Source organism: Tinamus guttatus, unplaced genomic scaffold (assembly GCF_059628265.1).
Source record: "Tinamus guttatus ecotype Peru unplaced genomic scaffold, ASM5962826v1 Tinamus_guttatus_pri_ptg001016l, whole genome shotgun sequence".
In the NCBI taxonomy this organism is placed as follows: Eukaryota; Metazoa; Chordata; class Aves; order Tinamiformes; family Tinamidae; genus Tinamus; species Tinamus guttatus.
In genome coordinates this window covers 36,468-58,002 of record NW_028289550.1, presented here as the reverse complement: position 1 = coordinate 58,002, position 21,535 = coordinate 36,468, and the positions used below count along the sequence as shown (strand labels likewise).

Here is a 21,535-nt window from a genome sequence, read left to right as displayed (position 1 = left end):
GGACCCATAGAGCCCCATAGGGACCTATAGAGCCCCATAGGACCCATAGAGCCCATAGAGCTTCGAGGAGACCCATAGAGCCCCGTAGAGCCCCATAGAGCCCATAGAAGCCCCATAGGCCCCGTAGAGCCCCATAGAAGCCCCATAGAGCCCCATAGACCCTATAGACCCCATAGGGCCCCCCCGGACTCCTGGGCCCCTCTCCAGGCCCCGCCCCCTCCCCCGGACTCCTGGGCCCCTCTGCCTCTTATAACCGCCCCCCCGCCCCCCGCTGTGGGGCGGGGCGAGACCCGCTATGGGGCAGGACCCCCCCCCCCCCATAGGGCGCTATGGGGCCGGCTATGGGGCAGAAACCCCCTCCATAGGGGCGCTATGGGGCAGGACCCCCCCGTACAGCAGCGCTATGGGGCCGGCTATGGGGCTGGCTATGGGGCAGGACCCCCCCATAGGGCGCTATGGGGCCAGCTATGGGGCTGGCTATGGGGCAGAACCCCCCCCCCCCATACAGCAGCCCTATGGGGCCACTTATGGGGCAGCCCCCCCCCCCTCCGCCCCCCAAGTTTGGGGGTAACCGGAGCCGGGCGGGAGCAGCTGGGGCTCAAATTACCCCCCCCCGGACACCCCCCCCCCCCAGCTATGGGGCAGCCCCACACGGGGCCCCCGGACGCCTGGGCCCCTCCTGGGGGTCAATGGGGCCCTATGGGGCACCCGGACGCCTGGGCCCCCTATGGGGCAGCCGTGGGGCAGCCGTGGGGCAGGGGGGGGGTCCCCCCTGTTCCCCCCCCCCCCCCCCCTTCTCCGTAGGCTCCGGACACCAAATCCCTGTTTACGTCCCCGGAGCGGATCCGGTGTCGGCCCCAGGAGGGGCCCAGGCGTCCGGGCGCCCCATAGGGCCCCATTGACCCCAGGAGGGCCCTGGGTGACCCATAGGGCCCCATTGACCCCAGGAGGGCCCTGGGTGCCCCATAGGGCCCCATACACCCCCAGGAGGGGCCCGGGTACCCCATAGGGCCCCATAGACCCCCAGGAAGGGCCCAGGCGTCCGGGCGCCCCATAGGGCCCCATTGACCCCAGGAAGGCCCTGGGTGACCCATAGGGCCCCATAGACCCCCAGGAAGGGCCTGGGTGCCCCATAGGGCCCCATTGACCCCCAGGAAGGGCCCAGGCGTCCGGGCGCCCCATAGGGCCCCATAGACCTCTAGGAAGGACCTAGGTGCCCCATAGGGCCCCATAGACCCCCAGGAGGGGCCCAGGCGTCCGGGTGCCCCATAGGGCCCCATAGGGCCCCACTGACCCCCAGGTTGGGCCTGGGTGCCCCATAGGGCCCTATTGACCCCTAGGAAGGGCCCAGGCGTCCGGGTGCCCCATAGGGCCCCATAGGGCCCCATAGACCCCCAGGAAGGGCCCAGGCGTCCGGGCGCCCCATAGGACCCCATAGACCCCAGGAGGGCCCTGGGTGCCCCATAGGGCCCCATAGAACCCCAGAAGAGGCTTGAGTGCCCCATAGGGCCCCATTGACCCCCAGGAAGGGCCCAGGCGTCCGGGTGTCCCATAGGGCCCCATAGGGCCCCATAGACCCCCAGGAAGGGCCCAGGCGTCCGGGTGCCCCATAGGGCCCCATAGGGCCCCACTGACCCCCAGGAAGGGCCTGGGTGCCCCATAGGGCCCCACTGACCCCCAGGAGGGGCCCAGGCGTCCGGGTGCCCCATAGGGCCCCATAGACCCCCAGGAGGGGCCTGGGTGCCCCATAGGGCCCCATAGACCCCCAGGAGGGGCCCAGGCGTCCGGGCGCCCCATAGGGCCCCATAGGGCCCCATTGACCCCCAGGAGGGGCCCAGGCGTCCGGGTGCCCCATAGGGCCCCATTGACCCCAGGAGGGGCCTGGGTGCCCCATAGGGCCCCATTGACCCCCAGGAAGGGCCCAGGCGTCCGGGTGCCCCATAGGGCCCCATAGGGCCCCATTGACCCCCCAGGAGGGGCCCAGGCGTCCGGGTGCCCCATAGGGCCCCATTGACCCCCAGGTTGGGCCTGGGTGCCCCATAGGGCCCTATTGAGCCCTAGGAAGGGCCCAGGCGTCCGGGCGCCCCATAGGGCCCCATAGGGCCCCATTGACCCCCAGGAGGGGCCCAGGCGTCCGGGCGCCGCCCCCCTGCTCCACCCCCCCCCCGCCAGGGGGTGACACCAGGGGACGGTCCCCAAGTCCCTCCTGTCCATCAGGGCCCAAAATAGCCCCTATGGGGGGGGGGGGACACACACCGGGTGACACATGGTGACACGGTGACACGGGGACAGTCGGAGGGGGGGGCGACACAGGCGGAGCCAGCGGGGGCCCCTCAAAAGCCCCCACGGCGGTGGCGACGCCGGCGGCGGCACCGGGGACGGTGACGGCGACGCCGGGACGGTGACGCCGGTGACGGTGACAACGGTGACACCGGGGACGGTGACACCATGGAGAACGCCCACGCGAAGACGGTCGAGGAGTGTCTGGCCTATTTCGGTGTCACCGAGAACGTGGGGTTGTCACCGGAACAGGTGAAGAGGAGCCTGGAGAAGTACGGGCACAATGGTGAGAATGGGGACAATGGGGACAATGGGGGACATTGGGGGGAATGGGGACAATGGGGGGAATGGGGGAAATGGGGACAATGGGGACATGGGGGACAATGGGGACAAGGGGGACAATGGGGGGAATGGGGGACATGGGGGAAATGGAGGGACATGGGGGTATGGGGACAATGGGGACAATGGGGACATTGGGGACAATGGGGACATTGGGGGGAATGGGGACAATGGGGGCAATGGGGACAATGGGGGACATTGGGGGGAATGGAGGGACATGGGGGTATGGGGACATGGGGGACAATGGGGACATTGGGGGAAATGGGGGGAATGGGGGACATGGGGGGAAATGGGGGACAATGGGGACATTGGGGACAATGGGGCGAATGGGGACGAGGGGGACATTGGGGGGAATGGGGACATTGGGGACATGGGGGACAATGGGGGACATTGGGGGACAAGGGGGACAATGGGGACATGGGGGACACTGGGGGACAATGGGGACAATGGGGACAATGGGGACATGGGGGACATTGGGGACATTGGGGACATTGGGGATGTCGAGGACATGGGGGACGGGGGAGGCGGGGGGACATTGGGGGACAATGGGGACAATGGGGGACAATGGGGACATGGGGGGACATTGGGGACAACGGGGGTGTTGGGGACAGGGGGACAATAGGGATATTGGGGACATTGGGGACGTTGGGGACCTGGGGGACATGGGGGGACATGGAGGGACATGGGGTTATGGGGACATTGGTGACACTGGGGGACAGGGGGGGACATAGGGGGACATTGGGGATGGGGGATATTGGGGACATTGGGGACATAAGGGGACATGGGGGTATGGGGACGTTGGGGACATTGGGGGACATAGAGGGACATGGGGGGACATTGGGGACATGGGGGACCTGGGGGACTTTGAGGACATGGGGGGACATTGGGGGACACAGAGGGACATGGGGGGACATGGAAGGACATGGGGGGCATTGGGGACCTTGGGGGCGTTGGGGGGACATTGGGGGGACATGGGGGGGACCTGGGGGGACATTGGGGACATTGGGGACGTCAGGGCCCCGTTGTCCCCCCTGACCCCCCGTCCTTGTCCCCACAGAGCTCCCGGCCGAGGAGGGTGAGTCCTGGTGACACGTCCCGGTGTCCCCAAGGGGGGTGACACGTCCTGGTGACGCGTCCCGGTGTCCCCTGGTGTCCCCAAGGGGGGAGGTGACACGTCCTGGTGTCCCCAGGGGGGGAGGTGACACGTCCCGGTGTCCCCAAGGGGGGTGACACGTCCCGGTGTCCCCAAGGGGGGAGGTGACACGTCCTGGTGACACATCCCGGGGCCCCAGTGTCCCCAAGGGGGGAGGTGACGTCCCCTGGTGTCCCCAAGGGGGGTGACACGTCCTGGTGACGCGTCCCGGTGTCCCCCGGTGTCCCCAAGGGGGGAGGTGACACGTCCCGGTGTCCCCAAGGGGGGTGACACGTCCTGGTGACACATCCCGGGACCCCAGTGTCCCCAAGGGGGGAGGTGACGTCCCCTGGTGTCCCCAAGGGGGGAGGTGACACATCCCAGTGTCCCCAAGGGGGGTGACATGTCCCAGTGACGCGTCCTGGTGTCCCCCGGTGTCCCCCACTGTTCCCTGGTGTCCCCAAGGGGGGGTGACGTCCCCCACTGTCCCCAAGGAGGGTGACACGTCCCGGGCCCCCGATGTTCCCTGGTGTCCCCAAGGGGGGTGACGTCCCCCGGTGTCCCCAAGGGAGGTGACACATCCTGGTGTCCCCAAGGGGGGTGACACGTCCCGGGCCCCCGATGTCCCCCAGTGTCTCCAAGGGGGGAGGTGACACATCCTGGGACCCCGATGGCCCCTGGTGTCCCCAAGGGGGGGTGACACATCCCAGTGTCCCCAAGGGAGGTGACACATCCCGGGCCCCCGGTGTCCCCCGGTGTCCTCAGGGAGGTGACACATCCCGGTGTCCCCAAGGGGGGTGTCGCGTCCCGGTGTCCCCCGGTGTCCCCAGGGGGGTGACACGTTCCAGGCCCCCGGTGTCCCCCGGTGTCCCCAAGGGGGGTGTCGCGTCCCGGTGTCCCCCGGTGTCCCCAAGGGGGGTGACACATCCCGGTGTCCCCAGGGGGGTGACACATCCGGTCCCATCCAGGTAAGACCATCTGGGAGTTGGTTGTGGAGCAGTTCGAGGACCTGCTGGTCCGGATCCTGCTGCTGGCCGCCTGTATCTCCTTTGTGAGTGACAACGGGGACAGTGGGGACAATGGGGGACATTGGGGGGAATGGGGGGAATGGGGACGTTGGGGGGAATGGGGACATTGGGGACAATGGGGGGAATGGGGACGTTGGGGGGAATGGGGACATCCTGCTGCTGGCCACGTGTATCTGCCTTGTGAGTGACATGGGGACAATGGGGACAACGGGGACATTGGGGACAATGGAGACATTGGGGACAATGAGGACATCCTGCTGCTGGCCACCTGTATCTCCTTTGTGAGTGACAATGGGGACATTGGGGACATTGGGGACATTGGGGACAATGGGGACAATGGGGACATTGGGGACAATGGGGACATTGGGGGACACTGGGGATAATGGGGACATCCTGCTGCTGGCCGCCTGTATCTCCTTTGTGAGTGACATGGGGACAATGGGGACATTGGGGACATTGGGGACAATGGGGGGACATGGGGGGACAATGGGGACAGCAGGGACAATGGGGACGTTGGGGACATTGGGGACATCCTGCTGGTGGCCGCCTGTATCTCCTTTGTGAGTGACATGGGGACAACAGCGACAATGGGGACATGGGGGACATGGGGACAATGGGGGGACAAGGGGGACATTGGGGACAATTGGGACATTGAGGACAATGGGGGGACATGGGGGACATTGGGGGGAATGGGGACATTGGGGACAATGGGGACACGGGGGTGACACAGGGGACATGGGGGCAATGGGGACAACGGGGAGACATGGGGACAATGGGGATACGAGGGGGACAGGGGACATGGCGACAGGGGGTGAGATTGGGGACAATGGGGACAATGGGGACAATAGGGACAATGGGGACATGGGGACATTGGGGACCTGGGGGACATGGGGGACATTGCAGACAATGGGGACACGGGGGACAATGGGGACAATGGGGACATGGGGACAAAGGGACACGGGGGTCCCTTTAGGCACCCGGACGCCTGGGACCCTCCGTGGGGTGACACCGAGGTGACACCGTTGTGACACCGAGGTGACACTGGGGTGACAAGGGGGTCCCCAAGGTGCCACCCGGACGCCAGGGCCTCTCCATGGGGTGACACCGGGGTGACACAAGTGTCCCCAAGGTGCCACCTGGGGGTGACACAGGGGTGACAAGGGTGTGACAAGGGGGTTACATGGGGTGACAAGGGGGTGACACAGGGTGACATGGGGGTTACACGGGTGACAAGGGGGTGACACAGGTGACACGAGGGTGACAAAGGTGACACAGGTGACAAGGGGGTGACACAGGGGTGACAAGGGGGTGACACGGGTTCCCAAGGTGCCACCCGGGGTGACATGGGGGTGGCACAGGGGTGACACAGGTGACACGAGGGTGACACGGGGGTGACACAGGGGTGACACGGGGATGACATGAGGGTGACACGAGGATGACAAGGGGGTGACAGGGATGTCCCCAAGGTGCCACCCGGACGCCGGGGCCCCTCTATGGGGTGACACGGGGGTGACACAGGTGACAAGGGGGTGACAGGGGTCCCCAAGGTGCCACCCGGGGGTGACATGGGGGTGACACAGGGGTGACACAGGTGACACGAGGGTGACAAAGGTGACACAGGTGACAAGGGGGTGACACAGGGGTGACAAGGGGGTGACACAGGGGTCCCCAAGGTGCCACCCGGGGGTGACACAGGGGTGACACAGGTGACACGAGGGTGACACGGGGGTGACACGGGGGTGACAAGGGGGTGACAGGGGGGTCCCCAAGGTGCCACCCGGACGCCAGGGCCCCTCTATGGGGTGACACGGGGGTGACACAGGTGACAAGGGGGTGACACGGGTCCCCAAGGTGCCACCCGGGGGTGACATGGGGGTGACACAGGTGACACGAGAGTGACACGGGGGTGACATGAGGGTGACACGGGGGTGACACGGGGGTGACAAGGGGGTGACAGGGGTGTCCCCAAGGTGCCACCCGGACGCCGGGGCCCCTCTATGGGGTGACATAGGGGTGACACGGGGGTGACACAGGTGACAAGGGGGTGACACGGGTCCCCAAGGTGCCACCCGGGGGTGACATGGGGGTGACACAGGGGTGACACGAGGGTGACAAAGGTGACACAGGTGACAAGGGGATGACACAGGGGTGACAAGGGGGTGACACAGGGGTCCCCAAGGTGCCACCCGGGGGTGACACGGGGGTGACACAGGTGACACGGGGGTGACATGGGGGTGACAAGGGGGTGACAGGGGGGTGACAGGGGTGTCCCCAAGGTGCCACCCGGACACCGGGGCCCCTCTATGGGGTGACACGAGGGTGACACAGGTGACAAGGGGGTGACACAGGGGTCCCCAAGGTGCCACCCGGGGGTGACATGGGGGTGACACAGGGGTGACACAGGTGACACGAGGGTGACACGGGGGTGACATGGGGGTGACAAGGGGGTGACAGGGGTGTCCCCAAGGTGCCACCCGGACGCCGGGGCCCCTCTTTGGGGTGACATAGGGGTGACACGGGGGTGACACAGGTGACAAGGGGGTGACACGGTCCCCAAGGTGCCACCCGGGGGTGACATGGGGGTGACACAGGGGTGACACAGGTGACACGAGGGTGACACGGGGGTGACACGGGGGTGACAAGGGAGTGACAGGGGGGTCCCCAAGGTGCCACCCGGACACCGGGGCCCCTCTATGGGGTGACACGGGGGTGACAAGGGGGTGACACGGGTCCCCAAGGTGCCACCCGGGGGTGACATGGGGGTGACACAGGGGTGACACAGGTGACACGAGGGTGACACAGGGGTGACACGGGGGTGACAAGGGGGTGACAGGGGTGTCCCCAAGGTGCCACCCGGACGCCGGGGCCCCTCTTTGGGGTGACATAGGGGTGACACGGGGGTGACACAGGTGACAAGGGGGTGACACGGGTCCCCAAGGTGCCACCCGGGGGTGACATGGGGGTGACACAGGGGTGACACAAGTGACACGAGGGTGACACGGGGGTGACATGGGGGTGACAGGGGTGTCCCCAAGGTGCCACCCGGACGCCGGGGCCCCTCGTCCTTGGCCGCGTCCTCCCCGGGATCCGGTGTCCGGCGGCGCCGTCTCAAGTGTCACCAGCTGCCTTGGGGACACGGGGACACGGGTGTCCCCCCCCCCCCGCGGGTGTCCCTTGTCCCCCCCCCCCCCGCGGTGACATTTGCTTGGGGACAGCTGGGCCCGTTCGCGTGACAGGGAAAGGCGATCCGTGTCCCCAAGGGGGTGGCACTGTCACCGGGGGGGTGGCACTGTCCTAGGGGGTGGCACTGTCCCCAGGGGGGTGGCACTGTCCCCAGGTTGGTGGCACTGTCCCCACCGTGGTGCCACTATCACCAAGGGGTGGCACTGTCCCCGGTGGTGGCACTGTCCCCAGGTTGGTGACACTGCCCCTAGGGGGTGTCACTGTTGCCAGGTTGGTGTCACTGTCCCCAAGGGTTGTCACTGTCCCCATGGCAGTGACACTGTCCCCAGGAGGTGACCCTGTCCCCCAGGTTGGTGTCACTGTCCCCAGGCTGGTGTCACTGTCACCATGTTGGTGTCACCGTCGCCAGGTTGATGTCACTGTCCCCAGGGTGGTGTCACTGTCACCAGTGGTGTCATTGTCCCCAGGGGATGGCACTGTCCCCAGACAGTGTCATTGTCCCCAGCACAGTCTCACTGTCCCCGGTGGTGCCATTGTCCCCATGGTGGTGTCACCGTCCCCAGTGGTGTCATTGTCCCCAGGGTTATGGCACTGTCCCCAGGTTGGTGTCACTGTCCCTAGGGTGGTGTCACTGTCCGCGGTTGGTGTCATTGTCCCCAGCACAGTGTCATTGTCCCCGGTCGGTGTCACCGTCCCCAGGGTGGTGTCACCATCCCCGGTTGGTGTCACCATCCCCAGGTTGGTGTCACCGTCCCCAGGGTGGTGACACTGTCCTCATGTTGGTGTCACCATCACCATGTTGGTGTCACTGTCGCCAGGTTGATGTCATTGTCCCCAGGGGATGGCACTGTCCCCAGGCAGTGTCATTGTCCCCAGCACAGTCTCACTGTCCCTGGTTGTGTCACTGCCCCCTTGTTGGTGTCATTGTCCCCATGGTGGTGGCACTGTCCCTAGGGTGGTGTCACTGTCCCTGGTTGGTGTCACTGTCCCCTGGTCGGTGTCACCGTCCCCAGTGGTGTCATTGTCCCCAGGGTTATGGCACTGTCCCCAGGTTGGTGTCACCGTCCCTGGTGGTGTCACCGTCCCCGGTCGGTGTCATTGTCCCCAGGTCGGTGTCACTGTCCCCAGGTTGATGTCATTGTTCCCATGGTGGTGGCACTGTCTCCGGTTGGTGTCACCATCCCCTGGTTGGTGTCACTGTCCCCGGTCGGTGTCACCGTCCCCAGTGATGTCATTGTCCCCAGGGTTATGGCACTGTCCCCAGTCGGTGTCATTGTCCCCATGGCGGTGTCTCCGTCCCCGGTCGGTGTCACCATCCCCAGGGTGGTGTCACAGTCTCTGGATGGTGTCATTGTCCCCATGGCAGTGTCACCGTCCCCGGTCGGCGTCACCGTCCCCAAGGTGGTGTCACCATCCCTGGTTGGTGTCACCGTCCCCAGGGTTATGGCACTGTCCCCGGTCGGTGTCATTGTCCCCAGGTCGGTGTCACCGTCCCCGGTGGGTGTCATTGTCCCCAGGGTGGTGTTACTGTTCCCGGTTGGTGTCACCGTCCCCGGTCGGTGTCATTGTCCCCAGGTCGGTGTCACCGTCCCCGGTGGTGTCACCGTCCCCGGTCGGTGTCATTGTCCCCATGGCGGTGTCACCGTCCCCGGTCGGTGTCACTGTCCCTGGTCGGTGTCATTGTCCCCAGGTCGGTGTCACCGTCCCCGGTCAGTGTCACCACCCCCAGGTTGATGTCATTGTCCCCACGGTGGTGGCACTGTCCCCAGGTTGATGTCATTGTCCCCAGGGTGGTGTCACCGTCTCTGGTCGGTGTCACCGTTCCCAGGTCGGTGTCATTGTCCCCAGACAGTGTCATTGTCCCCAGGTTGGTGTCACCGTCCCCGGTGGTGTCACCATCCCCTGCTTGGTGTCATTATCCCCAGGGTTATGGCACTGTCCCCTGGTTGGTGTCACTGTCCCTGCTGGTGTCACCGTCCCCAGGTGGTGTCACCGTCCCCGGTGGGTGTCATTGTCCCCAGGGTGGTGTCACCATCCCCGATCGGTGTCACTGTCCCCGGTCAGTGTGACCATCCCCAGGTTGATGTCATTGTCCCCAGGTTGGTGTCACTGTCCCCGATCGGTGTCATTGTCCCCGGTCGGTGTCACCGTCCCCTGGTTGGTGTCACCATCCCCGGTCGGTGTCACTGTCCCTGGTGGTGTCACCGTCCCCAGGTGGTGTCACCGTCCCCGGTCGGTGTCACCATCCCCAGGTTGATGTCATTGTCCCCAGGGTTATGGCACTGTCCCCGGTCGGTGTCACCATCCCCAGGGTGGTGTCACCGTCCCCAGGGTGGTGTCACCGTCCCCGGTGGTGTCACCGTCCCCGGTCAGTGTCATTGTCCCCAGGTCGGTGTCACTGTCCCCAGGTTGATGTCATTGTTCCCATGGTGGTGGCACTGTCTCCGGTTGGTGTCACCGTCCCCAGTGATGTCATTGTCCCCAGGGTTATGGCACTGTCCCCGGTCGGTGTCATTGTCCCCATGGCGGTGTCACCGTCCCCGGTCGGTGTCACCGTCCCCGGTGGTGTCACCGTCCCCGGTCGGTGTCACCATCCCCAGGGTGGTGTCACCGTCCCCGGTGGTGTCACCGCCCCAGGTCGGTGTCACCGTCCCCGGTGGTGTCACCGTCCCCGGTGGCGTCACCGTCCCCGCTGTCCCCGCAGGTGCTGGCCTGGTTCGAGGAGGGCGAGGAGACCATCACGGCCTTCGTGGAGCCCTTCGTCATCCTCCTCATCCTCATCGCCAACGCCGTGGTGGGCGTCTGGCAGGTAGGGGACATGGGGACACGGGGACAGGAGGGGACATGGGGACAGGGACATAGAGATGGAGACAGGGACATGGGGACAGGGACACGGGGATGGAGACAGGGACATAGGGATGGAGATAGGGACATGGGGACAGGGACATGGGGACACGGGGACATAGGGATGGAGACGGGGACAGGGACATGGGGACAGGGACACAGGGATGGAGATAGGGACCTAGGAATGGAGATAAGGACATGGGGACAGGGACATGGGGACATGGGACATGAGGGGACGTGGGGACAGGGACAGGGAGATGGGGACAGGGACACGGGGATGGAGACAGGGACATGGGGACATGGGACATAGAGATGGAGACAGGGATAGGGACATAGGGACAGGGACACAGGGATGGAGACAGGGACATGGGGACAGGGACAGGGAGATGGGGACACAGGGACAGGGACATAGAGATGGAGACAGGGACATGAGCACAGGGACATGGCGGGGACATGGGGACATAGGGATGGAGATAGGGACAGGGACATGGGGACAGGGACACAGGGATGGAGACAGGGACACAGGGATGGAGACAGGGACATGGGGACAGGGACATGGGGACAGGGACATGGGGATGGAGACAGGGACATGGGGACACGGGGACAGGGACATGAGGATGGAGATAGGGACATGGGGACACAGAGATGGGGACATGGGGATGGAGATAAGGACATGGAGATGGGGACAGGGACTTGGGGACATAGGGACATGGGGATGGAGATAGGGACGTAGGGATGGAGATGGGGACATGGGGACAGGGACATAGGGATGGAGACAGGGACAGGGACGTGGGGACATGGGGACAGGGATGTAGGGATGGAGATAGGGACATGGGGATGGGGACATGGGGACAGGGACATGGGGATGGAGACAGGGACAGGGACATGGGGACAGGGATGTAGGGATGGAGATAGGGACATGGGGATGGGGACATGGGGACACGGGGACAGGGACAGGGACCTAGGGATGGAGATAGGGACAGGGACATGGGGACAGGGACACAGGGATGGAGATAGGGACGTAGGGACGGGGATAGGGACACGGGGACACAGGGACAAGGACAGGCACACAGGGATGGAGACAGGGACAGGGAGATGGGGACACAGGGACAGGGACATGAGGATGGGGATAGGGACATGGGGATGGGGACACGGGGACAGGGACATGGGGACATGGGGACAGGGACAGGGACATAGGGAGATAGGGATATGGGGATGGGGACATGAGGGGACATGGGGATGGAGACGGGGACATAAAGATGGGGATGGGGACATGGAGACAGGGACACGGGGACATGGGGATGGACATAGGGACAGGGAGATAGGGACAGGGACATGGGGACGGGGATGGGGACATGAAAACAGGGCATGGTGACAGGGACATAGAGATGGGGATGAGGACACAGGGATGGGGACAGGGACAGGGGGACAGGGATGGGGACATGAGAACAGGGCATAGGGACATGGGGACAGGGGATGGGGATAGGAGATGAGGACATGGGGACAGGGACATAGGGATGGGGACATGGGGACACAGGGTCATGGGCCATAGGGATGGAGACAGGGACATGGGGATGGCGATGGGGACACATGTCCCCATGTCCCCACACACGTCCCCACACGTGTCCCCACATGTCCCCACACATGTCCCCACGCATGTCCCCACAAGTCCCAATGTGTCCCCATGTCCCCACATGTGTCTTCATGTGTCCCCACGCTTGGCCCTATGTATCCCCACATGTCCCCGTGTGTCCCCACACATGTCCCCATGTGACGTCATGTGTCCCCGCGCATGTCCACATGGGTCCCCATGTGTCCCCACGTGTCCCCATGTCCCCCCGGTGTCCCCATGTCCCCATGTGTCCCCATGTCACCATGTGTCCCCATGTCCCCATTGTCCCCATAGGAGCGCAATGCCGAGAACGCCATCGAGGCCCTCAAGGAGTACGAACCCGAGATGGGCAAGGTGTCCCCATGTCCCCATGTGTCCCCATGTGTCCCCATGTGTCCCCATGTGTCCCCATGTCCCCATTGTCCCCATAGGAGCGCAATGCCGAGAACGCCATCGAGGCCCTCAAGGAATACGAACCCGAGATGGGCAAGGTGTCCCCATGTCCCCATGTGTCCCCATGTCCCCCCATGTCCCCCCATGTCCCCATGTGTCCCCATGTGTCCCCATAGGAGCGCAATGCCGAGAACGCCATCGAGGCCTTCAAGGAGTACGAACCCGAGATGGGCAAGGTGTCCCCATGTCCCCATGTGTCCCCATGTGTCCCCATGTGTCCCCATGTCCCCATGTGTCCCCATGTCCCCACAGGAGCGCAATGCCGAGAACGCCATCGAGGCCCTCAAGGAGTACGAACCCGAGATGGGCAAGGTGTCCCCGTGTCCCCATGTGTCCCCATGTGTCCCCATGTGTCCCCATGTGTCCCCATGTCCCCATAGGAGCGCAATGCCGAGAACGCCATCGAGGCCCTCAAGGAATACGAACCCGAGATGGGCAAGGTGTCCCCATGTCCCCATGTGTCCCCATGTCCCCATGTGTCCCCATGTGTCCCCATGTGTCCCCATGTCCCCATAGGAGCGCAATGCCGAGAACGCCATCGAGGCCCTCAAGGAGTATGAACCCGAGATGGGCAAGGTGTCCCCATGTCCCCATGTGTCCCCATGTCCCCATGTCCCCATGTGTCCCCATGTCCCCATGTGTCCCCATGTGTCCTCATGTCCCCATGTGTCCCCATGTGTCCCCATGTCCCCATTGTCCCCATAGGAGCGCAACGCCGAGAACGCCATCGAGGCCCTCAAGGAATACGAACCCGAGATGGGCAAGGTGTCCCCATGTGTCCCCATGTCCCCACGTGTCCCCATGTCCCCATTGTCCCCATAGGAGCGCAACGCCGAGAACGCCATCGAGGCCCTCAAGGAATACGAACCCGAGATGGGCAAGGTGTCCCCATGTCCCCATGTGTCCCCATTGTCCCCATTGTCCCCATGTCCCCATGTGTCCCCATGTCCCCATGTCCCCATGTGTCCCCATGTGTCCCCATGTGTCCCCATGTGTCCCCATGTCCCCATGTCCCCATGTCCCCATAGGAGCGCAATGCCAAGAACGCCATTGAGGCCCTCAAGGAATACGAACCCGAGATGGGCAAGGTGTCCCCATGTCCCCATGTCCCCATGTGTCCCCATGTGTCCCCATGTGTCCCCATGTCCCCATTGTCCCCATAGGAGCACAATGCCGAGAACGCCATCGAGGCCCTCAAGGAGTACGAACCCGAGATGGGCAAGGTGTCCCCATGTCCCCATGTGTCCCCATGTGTCCCCATGTCCCCATGTGTCCCCATGTGTCCCCATTGTCCCCATGTCCCCATGTGTCCCCATGTCCCCATTGTCCCCATAGGAGCGCAATGCCGAGAACGCCATCGAGGCCCTCAAGGAGTACGAACCCGAGATGGGCAAGGTGTCCCCATGTCCCCATGTGTCCCCATGTCCCCATTGTCCCCATAGGAGCGCAACGCCGAGAACGCCATCGAGGCCCTCAAGGAGTACGAACCCGAGATGGGCAAGGTGTCCCCATGTCCCCATGTGTCCCCATGTCCCCATGTCCCCATAGGAGCGCAATGCCGAGAACGCCATCGAGGCCCTCAAGGAGTACGAACCCGAGATGGGCAAGGTGTCCCCATGTCCCCATGTCCCCATGTGTCCCCATGTCCCCATTGTCCCCATAGGAGCGCAATGCCGAGAACGCCATCGAGGCCCTCAAGGAATACGAACCCGAGATGGGCAAGGTGTCCCCATGTCCCCATGTGTCCCCATGTCCCCATGTGTCCCCATGTGTCCCCATGTGTCCCCATGTGTCCCCATTGTCCCCATAGGAGCGCAATGCCGAGAACGCCATCGAGGCCCTCAAGGAATACGAACCCGAGATGGGCAAGGTCTACCGCGCCGACCGCAAGGCCGTGCAGCGCATCAAGGCCCGCGACCTGGTGCCCGGGGACATCGCCGAGGTGGCCGGTGAGCGGGGACGGGGGCATCTGGGGGCATTTGGGGACATCTGGGGACCTTCAGGAGCATCTGGGGACCTCCGGGGGCATCTGGGGACGTCTGCGGGCTGCCAGGGGCATCTGGAGGTATCTGAGGACATCTGGAGGCATCTGGGGTCATCTGGGGACCTCCAGGGACATCTGGGGGCATTCGGGGACATCTAGGGACCTTCAGGAGCATCTGGGGACATCCGGGGACCTCTGGGGGCATCTGGGGGCATCTATGGGGCATCTGGAGGCATCTGGGGGCATCTGGGGGCATTTGGGGACCTCCAGGGGTATCCAGGGACCTCTAGGGGCATCCAGGGATGCCTGGGGGCATTCGGGGACATCTGGGGATCTCTGGGGGCCTCCAGGGGCATCCAGAGACATCTGGGGACATCTGGGGGCATCCAGGGGTGTCTGGGCGCATCCAGGAGCCTCCAGGGATGTATGGGGACCTCCAGGGGTATCTGGGGACATCCGAGGAGCTGTAGGGACCCATAGGGACATCTAGGAAGCCCTGAGAACCTCTAGGAGTCCCCAGGGATCTCCAGGGACATCCAGAGAACCTTAGGAGCTCGTAGGGACATCTGGGGACCTCTGGGGACATCCAGGGGGCTGCAGGGACCCATAGGGACCTCCAGGAAGCCCTGGGGACCTCTAGGAGTCCCTGGGGATCTCTGGGGACCTCTGGGGACGTTCACAGAGCTGCAGGGACCTATAGGGACCATAGGGACCTCCAGGAAGCTCTGGGGACCTCCAGGAGGCCCCAGGGATCTCCAGGGAGCTCTGGGGACATCCAGGAAGCTTCAGGGACCCATAGGGATCTCTAGGAAGCCCTGGGGACCTCTAGGAGTCCCCAGGGATCTCCAGGGACATCCAGGGAACCCTAGGAGCTCCTAGGGACATCTGGGGACCTTCAGGGACATCCAGGGACCTCTGGGGACATCCAGGGGGCTGCAGGGACCCATAGGGACCTCCAGGAAGCCCTGGGGACCTCCAGGGACCTCTGGGGACCTCCACAGAGCTGCAGGGACCCATAGGGACCATAGGGATCTTTAGGAAGCCCTAGGGACCTCTAGGAGTCCTGAGGGATCTCTAGGGACATCCAGAGAATCTTAGGAGCTCGTAGGGACATCTGGGGACCTTCAGGGACATCCAGGGACCTCTGGGGACATCCAGGGACCCATAGGGACCCATAGGGACCTCCAGAAGGCCCTGGGGACCTCTAGGAGTCCCCAGGGATCTCCAGGGACATCCAGGGAACTCTAAGAGCTCCTAGGGACATCTGGGGACCTTCAGGGACATCTGGGGACCTCTGGGGACATCCAGGGATCCCCAGGAAACCATAGGGACCTCTGGGGACATCCAGGGAGCTGCAGGGACCCATAGGGACCTCCAGGAGTCCCCAGGGACCTCCAAGGACATCCAGGGAACTCTAGGAGCTCCTAGGGACATCCAGGGACCTTCAGGGACATCAAGGGACCTCTGGGGACATCCAGGGACCCATAGGGACCCATAGGGACCTCCAGAAGGCCCCGGGGACCTCTAGGAGTCCCCAGGGATCTCCAGGGACATCCAGGGAACCCTAGGAGCTCCTAGGGACATCTGGGGACCTTCAGGGACATCCAGGGACCTCTGGGGACATCCAGGGACCCATAGGGACCCATAGGGACCTCCAGAAGGCCCTGGGGACCTCTAGGAGTCCCCAGGGATCTCCAGGGACATCCAGAGAACCTTAGGAGCTCCTAGGGACATCTGGGGACCTTCAGGGACATCCAGGGACCTCTGGGGACATCCAGGGAGCTGCAGGGACCCATAGGGACCTCCAGGAAGCCCTGGGGACCTCCAGGGACCTCTGGGGGCATCCACAGAGCTGCAGGGACCCATAGGGACCATAGGGATCTTTAGGAAGCCCTAGGGACCTCTAGGAGTCCTGAGGGATCTCTAGGGACATCCAGAGAATCTTAGGAGCTCCTAGGGACATCTGGGGACCTTCAGGGACATCCAGGGACCTCTGGGGACATCCAGGGACCTCCAGGGATCCCGCAGGACCCATAGGAACCTCTAGGAGTCCTCAGGGATCTCCAGGGACATCCAGGGACCTCCAGGGATCCCCCAGGACCCATAGGGACCTCCAGGAGTCCCCAGGGACCTCCGGGGACATCCAGGGAACCCTAGGAGCTCCTAGGGACATCTGGGGACCTTCAGGGACATCCAGGGACCTCTGGGGACATCCAGGGACCTCCAGGGATCCCACAGGACCCATAGGAACCTCTAGGAGTCCTCAGGGATCTCCAGGGACATCCAGGGAACCCTAGGAGCTCCTAGGGACATCTGGGGACCTTCAGGGACATCCAGGGACCTCTGGGGACATCCAGGGAGCTGCAGGGACCCATAGGGACCATAGGGATCTCCAGGAAGCCCTGGGGACCTCCAGGGACCTCTGGGGACATCCACAGAGCTGCCCGGGACCCATAGGGACCATAGGGATCTCCAGGAAGCCCTGGGGACCTCTAGGAGTCCCCGGGGATCTCCAGGGACATCCAGAGAACCTTAGGAGCTCCTAGGGACATTTGGGGACCTTCAGGGACATCCAGGGACCTCTGGGGACGTCCAGGGAGCTGCAGGGACCCATAGGGACCTCCAGGAGTCCCCAGGGACCTCCAAGGACATCCAGGGAACCCTAGGAGCTCCTAGGGACATCCGGGGACCTTCAGGGACATCAAGGGACCTCTGGGGCCATCCAGGGACCCATAGAGACCCATAGGGACCTCCAGAAGGCCCCGGGGACCTCTAGGAGTCCCCAGGGATCTCCAGGGACATCCAGAGAACCTTAGGAGCTCATAGGGACATCTGGGGACCTCTGGGGACATCCAGGGACCTCTGGGGACATCCAGGGGGCTGCAGGGACCCATAGGGACCTCCAGGAAGCCCTAGGGACCTCTAGGAGTCCCTGGGGATCTCTGGGGACCTCTGGGGACGTTCACAGAGCTGCAGGAACCTATAGGGACCATAGGGACCTCCAGGAAGCTCTGGGGACCTCCAGGAGGCCCCAGGGATCTCCAGGGAGCTCTGGGGACATCCAGGAAGCTTCAGGGACCCATAGGGACCCATAGGGATCTCTAGGAAGCCCTGGGGACCTCTAGGAGTCCCCAGGGATCTCCAGGGACATCCAGGGAACCCTAGGAGCTCGTAGGGACATCTGGGGACCTTCAGGGACATCAAGGGACCTCTGGGGACATCCAGGGACCTCCAGGGATCGCCCAGGACCCATAGGGACCTCCAGGAGTCCCCACGGATCTTCAGGGACATCCAGAGAACCTTAGGAGCTCCTAGGGACATTTGGGGACCTTCAGGGACATCCAGGGACCTCTGGGGACATCCAGGGAGCTGCAGGGACCCATAGGGACCTCCAGGAAGCCCTGGGGACCTCCAGGAGTCCCCAGGGACATCCAGGGAACCCTAGGAGCTCCTAGGGACATCTGGGGACCTTCAGGGTCATCCAGGGACCTCTAGGGACCTCCAGGGACCCCCTGTAACGCTGTTGTCCCCCGTTGTCCCCCGCTGCAGTTGGGGACAAGGTGCCAGCCGACATCCGCATCATCTCCATCAAGTCGACCACGCTGCGCGTAGACCAGTCCATCCTCACCGGTGGGTCCCCGCGCGGGTGACACCGACGCGGGTGACACCGACGCGGGTGACGCCGCGGGTGACACCAACGCGTCCCCCGCCCAGGCGAGTCCGTCTCCGTCATCAAACACACGGAGCCCGTCCCCGACCCCCGCGCCGTCAACCAGGACAAGAAGAACATGCTCTTCTCGGTGAGGGCCACCAAGGGCCACCTGTCCCCTCCGGGGTCACCCGGGGTCCCCCGTGTCCCCATGGGTCTTGGGATTCCCCTTGGGTCCCCTTGATTCTTCATGTTGTCCCCTGATGTCTCCTTGGGTCTTCTGGAGTCTCCCCTGTCCCTCAGGTCCCCTCCTGTGTCCCCAGTGTCCCCATGGGTTCCCTTAGGTCTCCCTTGTCCCCCTGGGGCCTTTGGGGGCCTCCTGGGGTCACCCCCTGTCCCCTCAAGTCCCCCCTGTCTCCTTGTGTCCCCATGTGTCCCCTGGGACCCCCTTGTCCCCTTAGACCCCGTTTTCCCCCTCAAGTCCCCCTCATGTCCTGGAGTCCCTTGGTGTCCCCTGAGGCCCTTCTTTGTCTCCCTGGTTCCTCTCTGTCCCTTTGGGCCCCACCATGTCCCCATGGGTCCCACCACGTCCCCATGGGTCCCAGCATGTCCCCGTGGATCCCACCACGTCCCTTGGAGTCCCACCACGTCCCTTTGAGTCCTACCACATCCCTATGGGTCCCACCACATCCCCATGGGTCCCACCACATCTTCGTGAGTCCCACCACATCCCTATGGGTCCCACCACATCCCTTCGAGTCCCACCACGTCCCCACGGGTCCCACCACGTCCCCACGGGTCCCACCACATCCCCATGGGTCCTACCACATCCCCATGGGTCCTACCACATCCCTATGGGTCCCACCACATCCCCATGGGTCCCACCACATCCCTATGGGTCCCACCACGGCTTTATGGATCCCACCACATCCCTTCGAGTCCCACCATCTCCCTATGGATCCCACCACATCCCCACGGGTCCCACCACATCCCCACGGGTCCCACCACATCCCCATGGGTCCCACCACGTCCCTATGGGTCCTACCACATCCCTTCGAGTCCCACCATGTCCCTATGGATCCCACCACATCCCCATGGGTCCTACCACATCCCCATGGGTCCCACCACGTCCCCACGGGTCCCACCACATCCCTTTGAGTCCCACCACGTCCCCACGGGTCCCACCACATCCCTATGGGTCCTACCACATCCCTATGGGTGCCATCACATCCCCATGGGTCCCACCACACCCCTATGGGTCCCACCACATCCCTTCGAGTCCCACCACGTCCCTATGGATCCCACCACATCCCCATGGGTCCTACCACATCCCCATGGGTCCCACCACGTCCCCACGGGTCCCACCACATCCCTTTGAGTCCCACCACGTCCCCACGGGTCCCACCACATCCCCGTGGGTCCTACCACATCCCTATGGGTGCCATCACATCCCCATGGATCCCACCACATCCCTTCGAGTCCCACCACGTCCCTATGGATCCCAGCACGTCCCTACGGGTCCCACCAACACCACAACGCCACCCACCGCCCACAGGGCACCAACATCGGCGCCGGCAAAGCCGTGGGCATCGTGGTGGCCACGGGCGTCAACACGGAGATCGGGAAGATCCGCGACGAGATGGCGGCCACCGAGCAGGACAAGACGCCCCTGCAGCAGAAGCTGGACGAGTTCGGCGAGCAGCTCTCCAAGGTCATCTCGCTCATCTGCGTCGCCGTGTGGCTCATCAACATCGGCCACTTCAACGACCCCGTCCACGGCGGCTCCTGGATCCGCGGCGCCATCTACTACTTCAAGATCGCCGTGGCCTTGGCCGTGGCCGCCATCCCTGAAGGTCCGTGGGGCCCCTGGGGGGCTCTGGGGAGCACCGTGGGGCTTGGAGAACCTCGGGGACCACATGGGGATGTGTGGGACCTTGGTGGCCCCGTTGGAGCTTGGAGAACTTTGGTGGCCCCATGGGAGTTAGGAGAACCTTGGTGATCCCATTGGAGCTTGGAGAACCTTGGGGACCACATGGGAATATGTGGGACCTTGGTGGCCCCATTGGGGCTTGAAGAACCTTGGGGACCACATGGGGACGTGTGGGACCTTGGTGGCCCTGCTGGAGCTTGGAGAACCTTGGTGGCCCCATGGGAGCTTGGAGAACCTTGGTGGTCCCATTGGAGCTTGGAGAACCTTGGTGGCCCCATGGGAGTTAGAAGAACCTTGGTGGTCCCATTGGAGTTAGGAGAACCTTGGCGGCCCCATGGGAGCTCATAGGATCTTGGTGGCCCCACGGTGACTTGTAGCTTCTTGGTGGCCCCATTGGAGTTAGGAGAACCTTGGTGGCCCCATTGGAGCTTACAGAACCTTAGTGGCCCCATGACGTCTTGTAGTTTCATGGTGGCCCCGTTGGGGCTTGGAGAACCTTGGTGGCCCCACGGGGACATGTTCTGTGTGACTCCCACCCCATTCCCGGTGGATCCATAGGGATCCATGACCCCATTCCCGTTTTCCGTAGGGCTCCCGGCCGTCATCACCACGTGCCTGGCCTTGGGGATGGCCAAGAAGAGCCCCATTCCCAATGGCTCCATGGGGCTCCCCAGCCCCGTTCCCTGGATCCACGTGGTTCCTGCCCCATTCCCGGTGGATCCATAGGGATCCATGACCCCATTCCCATTATCCGTAGGGATCCATGACCCCATTCCCGTTCTCCATAGGGCTCCCGGCCATCATCACCACGTGCCCGGCCTTGGGGATGGCCAAGAAGAGCCCCATTCCCAATGGCTCCATGGGGCTCCCCAGCCCCGTTCCCTGGATCCACGTGGTTCCTGCCCCATTCCCGGTGGATCCATAGGGATCCATGACCCCATTCCCATTATCCGTAGGGATCCATGACCCCATTCCCGTTCTCCATAGGGCTCCCGGCCATCATCACCACGTGCCTGGCCTTGGGGATGGCCAAGAAGAGCCCCATTCCCAATGGCTCCATGGGGCTCCCCAGCCCCGTTTCCTGGATCCGCGTGGTTCCCG

General features: G+C 64.0%; 1 protein-coding gene across 2 annotated transcripts in view; it reads left to right on the top strand.

The window, feature by feature from the left end:
* The first annotated feature begins 2,430 nt into the window (after nucleotides 1-2,430).
* The window catches only part of LOC148590905 (sarcoplasmic/endoplasmic reticulum calcium ATPase 1), a 52,190-nt gene continuing 33,085 nt past the window's right edge, over nucleotides 2,431-21,535 (top strand). For both annotated transcript variants that reach the window (XR_015914226.1, XM_088538338.1), the window contains exons 1-8: nucleotides 2,431-2,566; nucleotides 3,677-3,694; nucleotides 4,720-4,802; nucleotides 10,667-10,771; nucleotides 14,682-14,820; nucleotides 18,405-18,485; nucleotides 18,570-18,655; nucleotides 20,060-20,357. Coding sequence is in view for 1 of the 2 variants with exons in the window: in XM_088538338.1 (XP_088394464.1) it covers nucleotides 2,449-2,566; nucleotides 3,677-3,694; nucleotides 4,720-4,802; nucleotides 10,667-10,771; nucleotides 14,682-14,820; nucleotides 18,405-18,485; nucleotides 18,570-18,655; nucleotides 20,060-20,357 (928 nt within the window). In the remaining variant the exon portion in view is untranslated. The remainder of the gene's footprint in view (nucleotides 2,567-3,676; nucleotides 3,695-4,719; nucleotides 4,803-10,666; nucleotides 10,772-14,681; nucleotides 14,821-18,404; nucleotides 18,486-18,569; nucleotides 18,656-20,059; nucleotides 20,358-21,535) is intronic.